This window comes from Scyliorhinus canicula, chromosome 3 (assembly GCF_902713615.1).
Source record: "Scyliorhinus canicula chromosome 3, sScyCan1.1, whole genome shotgun sequence".
Classification (NCBI taxonomy): Eukaryota; Metazoa; Chordata; class Chondrichthyes; order Carcharhiniformes; family Scyliorhinidae; genus Scyliorhinus; species Scyliorhinus canicula.
This window is the reverse complement of record NC_052148.1, coordinates 6,473,520-6,485,907: the sequence shown is the minus strand read 5'-3', so window position 1 is coordinate 6,485,907 and position 12,388 is coordinate 6,473,520. Positions and strand designations below refer to the sequence as shown.

Here is a 12,388-nt window from a genome sequence, read left to right as displayed (position 1 = left end):
CATTCTGCAGGATGGCGTGAGACTGGTGGAAGGCAGATCACTGGTAGGTAGGTCTCAGAAGTACTAACATCACTCAACTACTGGTACCATGAAGTGTTGGATGGTGTAGACTTGCAGAGATGAACATATACCACCAACACTGAGGAAGGTTCAATTTTATTAACTAACTATTAACTAATCGACATACGAGAACTGCGGGTTTAAATGATGCTAGTTTAAACTAGAGACCTAAGCCTGTCTGAACCAGTTGACTCTCTCAGCACGTGGTGTAAGTCTGTGCTAGACTTGATGAGTTCTTGTTCCACGGAGAGGCAGCACCCAGAATGAGCAGGAACCGTGGTGCCCTCTGCCTTTATAGTGTGTGTATTCTAACTGGTGAATGGCTGCGGTGTTTGTGCATGATGATTGGTCCCTGTGTGTGTCCATCAGTATATGTCTGCACCATGATATACTGGTGTATTATGACATTAACAAATCCTGTCTGGTCTTCTCCTGTGACGTCTGTTACACAGTCCTCAATCCTAGAGGCCAGAACCTTGGCCAGGAGCTTGGCATTCACATTTAACAAGGATATCGGCCTAGACGAACCACACAGCTGCAGGTCTTGTCTCTTTTCAAAATGAGCGAAATCATGGCCTGTGGCATTGTTCCTGGCCTAGAAACTGCTCTTTCCTTGGCCTCGTTAAAGACTTTCAACAGGCACTGGCCCCAATATCCCAGAGAACCTTTTATAGATATCGAATGGGTACCCGTCCGGTCCCGGGGCCTTCCCCGACTGCATGACCTTCACGCCCTCCACTATTTCCTCCAGCCCGACCGGGCTCTCAGGCCCTTCTACCAGCTCCACGTCCACCTTCTGGAAAGTCAGTCCATCCAAAAGCGCCTCATCCCCTCCGGCCTCCGATCTATACAGCCTACTTAAAAGTAGAGCGAGTCCCGCCACGCCGCCCCGCACCCACACGTGATTCTCCCACCCCCCCCAAACCAGCGCGGCGAGATTCACGGCTGGCCGCTGAGAGAATCAACCGCTCGCCGTTTACAATGGGCGAGCGACGATTCACCAAGCCCGGATGGGCCGAGCGGCCTGCCCAACACAACAGGTTCCCGCAGGCGCGTCCACACCAGGTCGCTGCCGGCTGGAACAGCGGGAGAATGCTGGGGCCTGGGGGGGGGGGGCCTCAAAAGGGGTTGGGCCCGCGATCGGTGCCCACCGATCGGCGGGTGGCCTCTCTGAAGGAGGACCATCCTTTCCTCCACTGCTCTGTAAGAACCATCCGACATTTCTTGCGGAGCGGGCCGCGGGGAGAACGGCAATCGTGCATGTGCGAGTGACGTTATTTACGCGGTGCCGCCGCATATTTACGCGGCGCCGTTTTTACACGACGCCAAGGCCCTGGCACACGTAAATGACGCGGCACCGCTCCTAGCCCCCCGGGGGGGCGGGAGAACAGGGAGCTGGGAGCGGCCTCCGATGCTGGGGTGATCCGGACTTCACTCCGGCATAAGGACTCCCGATGGGAGAATTGCACCCTATGTGTTTCACTGAAAATGAAGATTGAAGAATATTGCGAGTCAATAGGGTAACATTCCATGAAATACGGGCAGGTTTACTGTGGTTAATTGGCTTTTCCCTGTCATCTCACTTATTTTGTAAAAAAATTTGAGAGTATCCAATTATTGATTTTTTCCAATTAAAGGGAATTAGCGTGGCCAATCCACCGAACCTGCACATCTTTCGGTTGTGAGGGTGAAACCCACGCAGACATGGGGTGAATGTGCAAACTTCCACACGGACAGTGACCCAGAGGCGCCTCATAGAACATAGAACAGTACAGCACAGAACTCCACTATCACAGCAGGGCAGTCCATTCCACACCCAAACCGCTCTCTGAATAAAGAACAAATACCTCGGATATCCCTCCTATATCTCCCACCCTGAATCTTATAGTTATGCCCCCTTGTAACAGCTACATCCAGCCGAGGAAAACAGTCTGTGAACGTCCATTCTATCTATCCTCCTCATCATCCTATGAAACTCTATTAAGTCGCCTCTCATCCTCCTCCGCTCCAAAGAGAAAGCCCTAGCTCCCTCAACCTGGTTTAGCTCACAAGGCTAAATCGCTGGCTTTTAAAGCAGACCAAGCAGGCCAGCAGCATGGTTCGATTCCCGTACCAGCCTCCCCGGACAGGCGCCGGAATGTGGGCGACTAGGGGCTTTCACAAGTAACTTCATTGAAGCCTACTCGTGACAATAAGCGATTTTCATTTCATTTTTCACCTTTCCTCATAAGACCTATCCTGCAAAACAGGAAGCATTCCTGGTAAATCTCCTTGCACCCTTTCCAATGCTTCCACATCCTTCCTGTAATGAGGTGACCCGAACTGCACACATACTCCAAATTGGTCTCACCAGGGTCATGTATAGTTGCAGCATAACCCCACGGCTCTTTAAACTCAAGCCCCCTGTTAATAAACGCTAACACACTATGAGCCTTCTTCACGGCTCTATCCACTTGAGTGGCAAACTTCAGAGATCTTCAGAGATTAGGGCAGCACGGTAGCATTGTGGATAGCACAATTGCTTCACAGCTTCCCAGGTTCCACAGGGTACCAGGTTCGATTCCGGCTTGGGTCACTGTCTGTACGGAGTCTGCACATCCTCCCCGTGTGTGCGTGGGTTTCCTCTGGGTGCTCCGGTTTTCCTCCCACAGTCTAAAGATGTGCAGGTGAGGTGGATTGGCCATGCTAAATTGTCCTTAGTGTTGGGTGGGGATAGGGATAGGGTGGAGGTGTTGACCTTGGGTGGGGTGCTCTTTCCAAGAGTCGGTGCAGACTCGATGGGACCGAATGGCCTTCTTCTGCACTGTAAATTCTATGATCTGTGGACATGAACCCCAAGATATCTCTGTTCCTCCACATTCCTCAGAACCCTGCCGTTGACCCTGTAATCCGCATTCATGTTTATTCTACCAAATGGATCACCTCGCACTTATCAGGGTTAAACTCCATTTGCCATTTCTCGGCCCAGCTCTGCATCCTATCAATGTCTCTTTGGCAAGCCTACAACAGCCCTGCACCTGATCCATGACTCCACCAATCTTTGTGTCTTCAGCAAATTTACTGACCCAGCCTTCAGCCCCCTCCTCCAAGTCATTGATAAATATCACAAATAGCAGAGGGCCCAGCACTGATCCCTGTGGTACACCGCTGGTAACTGGTCTCCAGTCTGAAAATTTGCCATCCATCACCACCCTCTGTCTTCTCAGTGCCGCAGTCCCAGTGCTAGCCACTGTGCCACATGCCACCCCTTTCACCTTCAGCAAAACGGGATGGGGCAACATTGTTTCAAGTTCTCTAAAACAGACATCACTAGTTGAACTGAAATGATTAGCAACCTGCTGATGTCACCCAGTAAAGTTACTTCAGACTGTTAAAATATGTTAGATAAATACAATATGATTGTTATTTCCCTTTGTATAGATAAGTTACGCCCAGGTAGTGGGGAAATGGGGTGATGCCAATCATTTTTCTATGAGGAATAGATAAGGGGTTGGGGAAGTGGGTCCATCAATAAAAGAGGAGCAAGTTGAGGGAGGCATAATTAATCAGGGGTTGGGTTATCACTGCTGCCTCACAGCGCCAGAGAACTGGGTTCAATTCCTGCCTCGGTAGATTGTCTGTGTGGCGCTTGTACGTTCTCTCCGTATCTTTGTGGGTTTCCTCTGGGTCTTCCGATTTCCTCCCACAGTCCAAAGATTTGCACATTAGGTGCATTGGTAATGCTAAATAGTCCCAGATGTGCCGGTTAGGTGGGTTCTTCAGGCGATTGGGCAGGCGAGTGGGCCTAGTTCGGTTGCTCTTTCAGAGGGTCGGTGCAGACACACAAGGCCAAATAGCCTCCTTCTACACTGTCGGAATTCTGTGGATTTATAGTTATATCTGGCTGAAGGTGCATAGAATATAGAACATAGAACATTACGGCGCAGTACGGGCCCTTCGGCCCTCGATGTTGCGCCGACCTGTGAAACCATCTGAAGCCTATCTGACCTACACTATTCCATTTTCATCCATATGTCTATCCAGTGACCGCTTAAATGCCCTTAAAGTTGGCGAGTCTACTACTGTTGCAGGCAGGGCGTTCCACACCCCTACTACTCTCTGAGTAAAGAAACTGCCTCTGACAACTGTCCAATATCTACCACCCCTCAATTTAAAGCTATGTCCCCTCGTGTTGGTCATCACCATCCGAGGAAAAAGGCTCTCACTGTCCACCATATCTAATCCTCTGTTTATCTTGTATGCCTCAATTAAGTCAGTTCTTAGCCTTCTTCTCTCCAACGAAAACAGCCCCAAGTCCCTCAGCCTTCCCTCGTCAGATCTTCCCTGAGACCAGGCAACATCCTGGTAAATCTCCTCTGCACCCTTTCCAATGCTTCATATCCTTCCTATTATTGCAGCGACCAGAACTGCACGCACTACTCCAAATGCAGATGCACCAGGGTTATGTACAGCTGCAACACCACCTCATGGCTCCGAAACTCAATCTCCCTATCAATATAAGCTAACATACCAAATTCTTAATAGCACTACCTACCTGAGTGGCAACTTTCAGCGATCAATGTGCATGGACACCGAGATCTCTCTGCTCATCCACACTACCAAGAATCTTACCATTAGCCCAGTACTCTGTCTTATGAAATCACCTCACACTTTTCTGCATTAAAGTCCATTTGCGACCTGTCCAGCCCAGCTCTGCAGCTTATCTATGTCCACCTGTAACTTGCAACATCCTTCCGCACTGTCCACAACTCCACCAAGTTTACTGCCATCTGCAGATTTACTCACCCATCTATTCGACGCCCTCCTCCAGGCCATTTATAAAAAATGACAACAGCAGTGGCCCCAAAACAGTTCTTTGTGGTACACCACTAGTACCTGAACTCCGGCTGAAACATTTCCTATCAACTTTGTCTTCTTCCAGCGAGCCAATTTCTGATCCAAACTGCTGAATCACCCTGAATCCCATGTCTCCATATCTTCTAAAATACCCTACCATGGAGAAGCTTATCAAACGCTTTACAGAAATCCATGTACACCAATGAACTGCTTTACCCTCGACCACCTGTTTGCCACCTTCTCAAAGAACTCAATGAGGTTTGTGAGGCACGACCTAACCTTCACAAACCGTGTTGACAATCGCTAATCAAATTATTCCTTTCCAGATGATTATAAATCCTATCTCTTCTGAATCTTTCCAAGACATTGCCCACAACAGAAGTAAGGCTCACTGGTCTATAGTTACCGGGGTTGTCTCTACTCCCCTTCTTGAACAAGGGGACAACATTTGCTATCCTCCAGTCTTCCGGCACTATTCCTGTCGACAAAGACGACATAAAGATCAAGGACAAAGGCTCTGCAATCTCCTCCCTGGCTTCCCAGAGAATCCTAGGATAAATCCCATCTGGCCCAGGGGACTTATCTATTTTGACATTTTCCAAAATTGCTAACACCTCCTCCTTTTGAACCCCAATTCCATCTAGCCTGGTCGACTGAACCTGAGTATTCTCCTCGACAACATTGTCTTTCTCCAGTGTAAACACTGACGAAAAATATCCATTTAACGCTTCCCCTATCTCCTCTGATTCCACACACAACTTTCCACTACTATCCTTGATTGGCACTAATCTTACTCTAGTCATTCTTTTGTTCTTGATACACCTATAGAAAGCCTTAGGGTTTTCCTTGATCCTATCCGCCAACGACTTTTCGTGTCCTCTCCTCGCTCTTCTTAATTCTCCCTTTAGGTCCTTCCTGGCTAACTTGTAACTCTCAAGTGCCCTAACTGAGCCTTCATGTCTCATCCTAACATAAGCCTTATTCTTCCTCTTGACAAGTGCTTCAACGTCCTTAGTAAACCACGGTTCCCTTGCTCGACAACTTCCTCCCTGCCTGACAGGTACATACTTATCAAGGACATGCAGTAGCTGTTCCTTGAAAAAGCTCCACATTTCGATTGTACCCATCCCCTGCAGTTTCCTTCCCCATCCTATACATCCTAAATCTTGCCGAATAGCATCATAATTGCCTTTTCCGCAGCTATAATTCTTGCCTTGCGGTATATACCTATCCCTGCCCATCGCTAAAGTAAACATAACCGAGTTGTGATCACTATCACCAAAGTGCTCACCTACATCTAAATCTAACACCTGGCCGGGTTCATTACCCAGTACCAAATCCAATGTGGCCTCGCCCCTTGTTGGCCTGTCTACATACTGTGTCAGAAAACCCTCCTGCAGTCACTGTACAAAAACTGACCCATCTATAGTACTCGAACTATAGTATTTCCAGTCAATATTTGGAAAGTTAAAGTCCCCCATAACACTACCCTGTTACTCTCGCTCCTGTCGAGAATCATCTTTGCAATCCTTTCCTCTACATCTCTGGAACTATTCGGAGGTCTATAGACAACTCCCAACAGGGTGACCTCTCCTCTCCTGTTCCTATCCTCGGCCCATACTACCTCAGTAGACGAATCCTCAAACGTCCTTTCTACCGCCGTAATACTTTCCTTGATTAACAATGCCACACCCACCCCCCCCTCTTTTACCATCTTCTCTGTCTTACAGAAACATCTAAATCCTGGAACCTGCAACAACCATTCCTGTCCCTGCTCTACCCATGTCTCCGAAATCGCCACAACATCGAGATCCCAGGTACCAACCCATGCTGCAAGCTCACCCACCTTATTCCGGATGCTCCTGGCGTTGAAGTAGACACACTTCAAACCAGCGTCCTGCTTGCCGGTGCCCTCTTTCGAACTTTTAACCCTATCCCTGACCTCACTACTCTCAACATCCTGTACACTGGGACTACAATTTAGGTTCCCATCCCCCTGCTGAATTAGTTTAAACCCCCCCGAAGAGCACTAGCAAATCTCCCCCCCCAGGATATTGGTACCCTCTGGTTCAGGTGAAGACCATCCTGTTTGTAGAGGTCCCACCTACCCCAGAATGAGCCCCAATTATCCAGGAAACCAAAACCCTCCCTCCTGCACCATCCCTGTAGCCACGTGTTCAACTCCTCTCTCCTTATTTCTCACTTCGCTAGCACGTGGCACTGGTAACAACCCAGAGATAAAAACTCTGTTTGTTCTAGCTCTCAGCTTCCACCCTAGCTCCCTGAATTTCTGTCTCAAATCCCCATCTCTCTTCCTACCTATGTCGTTGGTACCTATGTGGACCACGACTTGGGGCTGCTGCCCCTCCCCCTTAAGGATCTCAAAAACACGATCAGAGACATCACGAACCCTGGCACCTGGGAGGCAACACACCAACCGTGAGTCACTTTCGTTCCCACAGAACCTCCTGTCTGTTCCTCTAACTATGGAGTCCCCAATGACAAGTGCTCTGTTCCTCTTCTCCCTTCCCTTCTGAGCAACAGGGACAGACTCTGTGCCAGAGACCTGTGCCCTATTGCTTACCCCTGGTAAGTCGTCCCCCGCAACAGTATCCAAAACGGTATACTTGTTATAGAGGGGAACGACCACAGGGCATCCCTGCACTGCCTGCCGGTTCCCTCTCCCTCCCCTGACGGTAACCCATCTACCTTCTTCTTTTACCTGAGGTGTGACTACCTCCCTACAACTCCTCTCGATAACCTCCTCCGCCTCCCGAATGATCCGAAGTTCATCCAGCTACAGCTCCTGGTCCCTGACACGGTTCTCGAGGACCTGGAGTTGGGTGCACTTCCCGCAGATGTAGTTAGCAGGGACACTAGAGGTGACCCTTTCCTCCCACATTCTGCAGGAGGAACATTCAACTGCCATCGCCTCCATTCCCACTGAACTAACTTCCCAACTACTGAAAACTAAAAAAAAAAACTTGTTAGTTTAGCAATCCAACGGACAGAACTTTTTTTTTGGTTAGAGGAGGAGGATGGGTGGGAGACACTACGTAAGTAGTGTTTCGGGTAAAGCTGTCACTCGAGAACAGCCCCTTCACAAACCACCTTCAACTTACGCTGACCGCACTGCACGTATGCAAATCTCCCTGGAACAGCCAATCAGAAGCTCTGCTCTGCTGCCCTCTGCTGGATGCTTGCCTTCCGTCGAACTCCTCGGGTCACTTGTGCAGGTACACCTTCAATTTACGCTGACCGCACTGCACGTATGCAAATCACCCCGGAACAGCCAATCAGAAGCTCTGCTCTGCTGCCCTCTGCTGGATGGCAGGAATATTGGACACAAGCAGGCTAGCCAATGAAGCCAATAGATACACTTTGCTACAGCAGAAGCAGAGAATCCAGGGAACATACTAATCCCACACCACATCCTGAAGGACATTGTGATCTGCTGCAAATCACAATATGCAGCATGTGCTTTCCATGTCAGTTTGTCCTCTTTTCAATATTTGAAGATAATTGGTAAGGGAAATAATAAGAAAAGACTAATGGAGATTTTTATACACTGAAGACTTACATGTACGCTGGGAGGCTAAGACGTCTTCACTTTCCGTCTTGTCTGGGTAGATGGCAGTAAGGGAAACATCATATAAGGTGTCAGGATCCAGTTTATCTAAAACCTGGCTTGTCTCATTGCCATTTATAATCATCTGGAAGAAGAGGCAGAAAGCGAAGGTCAAGATACGTTCAGTGCATGAAACCAATTGTTTTCTGCAAACTGATTCCCTTAATTAAATGAGGATGTTTGAATTTGATATCACTCAGGGTGCCGCAATGACCTTAAAATCCTTTACTTGGCTGCAGCCACCTTTCCCAGTGGCATTCCCTCGTGGTCATGTGGAGTATTTCTGCAGAAAATTCAATTGAAGGAATAAACTAATTTGGACTGTTTTGTTCATTACGCAAATGCTCTTCTTTGAGTGGGAACTGAGCCCAACATCTCAATACTAAAGAGCATATGGTCCGTGCGGAAAGCAGTTTTCTGATCACCTGCTAGTACAGTAATGCAATTCAGAAAGAATGTGCTTATGCTTTTGCAGGTTATGGTTCAAAGAGCTCATCCCACCCAATTAGGTTTTGGCCGATCTCCAAATTTTCCACTCCTGCCCATGACTTTCCCTGTCCCTGTTGGGAATGGAAAATACCTGCTGTTTCAAAGTGATCATGCCCCCACGACCAACAGAGAATGCAACTCATTAGCAAGTGTGGAAAGGATTACAAGGATGCAATGAAACATCGTTCCTGGAAAGGAGGAACATTTTCATACATATACAGATCTGGCTGACAGCGGTTTTGCTTCACACTCGCATGTTGCAAGGCAGATTTCAAAATCAGCTGGAGCTACACAGAAGCAGAAAGTATGGATTTCATCACCTCTTTTTTGTCCCCTCCCCCAGATGGAACCCAGCTGAGTCTGTACTGGTCCACCTCCTCCGACCCATGATCCCAGTCCATCCGGAAACTGTTCCCCGTGATGTCCGAGAAGCGTAGGTTTGATGGTGCTGGTCCACCCGCTGTGTGAGAAGAATGAGACCATAAATGTACACATGTAGCAGAAAGGTAACAGAATCTGACAGAGTAGAAATAATGAGGGAAGGGAGGCCATATGAGCAAAGATTGGAGATTCTGGCACTCATCACCAACAACTTGCATTTATTTTAGTTCCTTTAATGCAGTAAAATGTCCCGAAGCACTTCAGAACATAGACAATAGAACATTACAGCGCAGTACAGGCCCTTCGGCCCTCCATGTTGCACCGACCTGTGAAACCACTCTAAAGCCCATCTGTACTATTCCCTTATCATCCATATGTTTATCCAATGACTATTTAAATGCCCTTAATATTGGCGAGTCGACTACTGTTGCAGGTCGGGTATTCCACGCCGTTACTACTTTCCGAGTAAAGAACCTATCTCTGACATCTGTCCTATATCTATCTCGCCTCAATTTAAAGCTATGTCCCCTCATGCTAGCCATCGCCATCCGAGCAAAAAGGCTCTCACTCTCCACCCTATCTAATCCTCTGATCATCTTGTATGCCTCAATTAAGTCACCTCTTAACATTGTTCTCTCTAACAAAAACAGCCTCAAGTCCCTCAGCCTTTCCTCGCAAGACCTTCCCTCCATACCAGGCAATATCCTGGTAAATCTCCTCTGCACCCTTTCCAGTGCTTCCACATCCTTCCTATAATGCGGCGACCAGAACTGCATGCAATATTCCAAATGCAGCCGCACCAGAGATTTGTACAGCTGCAACATGACCTCATGGCTCTCATACTTAATCCCTCTACCAATAAAAGCTAACACACTGTTCACCTTCTTAATAACCCTATCAAACTGGGTGGCAACTTTCAGGGATCTATGTACATGGACACCGAGATCTCTCTGCTCTTCCACACTATCAAGAATCTTACCATTAGCCCAGTACTCTGTCTTCCTGTTATTCCTTCCAAAACGAATCACCTCACACTTTTCTGCTTTTATCTCCATTTTCCACGTCTCAGCCCAGTTCTGCAGCTTATCTATGTCCCTCTGTATCTTGCAACATCCTTCCGCACTGTCCACAACTCCACCGACTTTAGTGTCATCTGAAAATTTACTCACCCATCCTTCTACGCCCTCCTCCAGGTCATTTATAAAACTGTCAAACAGCAGTGGCACCAAAGCAGATCTTTGTGGCACACTACTAGAAACTGAACTCCAGGCTGAACATTTCCCATCAACCACCACCCTTTGTCTTCTTCCAGCTAGCCAATTTCTGATTCAAACTGCTAAATCACCCTGAATCCAATTTTTCCATATTTTCTGCGTTAGCCTGCCATGGGGAACCTTATCAAACGCTTTACTGAAATAAAAAAAATGAAATGAAAATCGCTTATTATCAAGAGCAGGCTTCAACGAAGTTACTGTGAAAAGCCCCTAGTCACCACATTCTGGTGCCTGTCCGGGGAGGCTGGTACAGGAATCGAACCGTGCTGCTGGCTTGTTTGGTCTGCTTTAAAAGCCAGTGATTTAGCCCAGTGAGCTAAAGCATACACCACATCAACTGCTTTACCCTCAGCCACCTGTTTGGTCACATTCTCAAATAACTCAATCAGATTTGTGAGGCACGACCTATCCTTCAGTTCAATCCAGGCAAATGCGAGGTGATGCATTTTGGAAGATCTAACTCAAGAGCAGACTATATGGTCAATGGAAGAGTCCTGGGGAATATTGATGTGCAGAGAGATCTGGGAGTTCAGGTCCATTGTACCCTGAAGGTGGCAACGCAGGTCAATTGAGTGGTCAAGAAGGCATACAGCATGCTTGCCTTCATCGGACGGGGTATTGAGTACAAGAGTCAGCAGGTCATGTTACAGTTGTATCGGACTTTGGTTAGGCCACATTTCGAATACTGCGTGCAGTTCTGGTCGCCACATTACCAGAAGGATGTGGATGCTTTAGAGAGGGTGCAGAGGAGGTTCACCAGGATGTTGCCTGGTATGGAGGGTGCTAGCTATGAAGAAAGGTTGAGTTGATTAGGATTGTTTTCGTTGGAAAGACGGAGGTTGAGGGGAGACCTGATTGAGGTCTACAGAATTATGAGAGGTATGGACAGGGTGGATAGCAACAAGCTTTTTCCAAGAGTGGGGGTGTCAATTACAAGGGGTCACGATTTCAAGGTGAGAGGGAAAAGTTTAAGGGAGATGTGCGTGGAAAGTTTGTTACGCAGAGGGTGGTGGGTGCCTGGTATGCTTTGCCAGCGGAGGTGGTAGAGCCGGGTACGATAGCATCATTTAAGATGGATCTGGACAGATATATGAATTGGTGGGGAACAGAGAGAAGTAGACCTTGGAATATAGGCAACAGGTTTAGATAAAGGATCTGGATCGGCGCAGGCTGGGAGGGCCGAAGGACCTGTTCCTGTGCTGTAATTTTCTTTGTTCTTGTTCACAAAACCGTGTTGACTATCGCTAATTAAATTATTCCTTTCCAGATGATAATAAATCCTCTCTCTTATGAACCTTTCCAACACTTTGCCCACATCAGAAGTAAGGCTCACTGGTCTAGAGTTACCGCGGTTGTCTATACTCCCCTTCTTGAACAAGTTGACAACATTTACTATCCTCCAGTCAAAGGCTCAGCAATCTCTTCCTTCACTTCCCAAAGAATCCTAGGATAAAACCCATCCGGCCCAGGGGACTTATCTATTTTCACACGTTCCAGAATTGCTGACACCTCCTCCTTGTGTACCTCAAGCCCTTCTAGTCTAGTAGCCTGTATCTCAGTATTCTCCTCGACAACAGTGTCTTTTTCCCGTGTGAATACTGACGAAAAATATTCATTTATCACCTCTCCTATCTCCTCGGACTCCACTACTGTCCTTGACTGGCCCTACTCTTACCCGAGTCACTCTTTTTATCCTGGCATACCTATAGAAAGCTTTAGG

The 12,388-nt window shown here is 47.7% G+C and overlaps 1 protein-coding gene across 1 annotated transcript in view; it reads right to left on the bottom strand.

Annotated features, from left to right (window-relative positions):
* Positions 1-12,388, bottom strand: part of LOC119963598 (tenascin-X-like) — a 621,159-nt gene that overhangs the window by 56,270 nt on the left and 552,501 nt on the right. Inside the window, exons 93-94 of the mRNA XM_038792929.1 lie at positions 9,334-9,473; positions 8,477-8,609 (exon numbers count right to left, since the gene is read on the bottom strand). Coding sequence (XP_038648857.1) covers positions 8,477-8,609; positions 9,334-9,473 — 273 coding nt within the window. The remainder of the gene's footprint in view (positions 1-8,476; positions 8,610-9,333; positions 9,474-12,388) is intronic.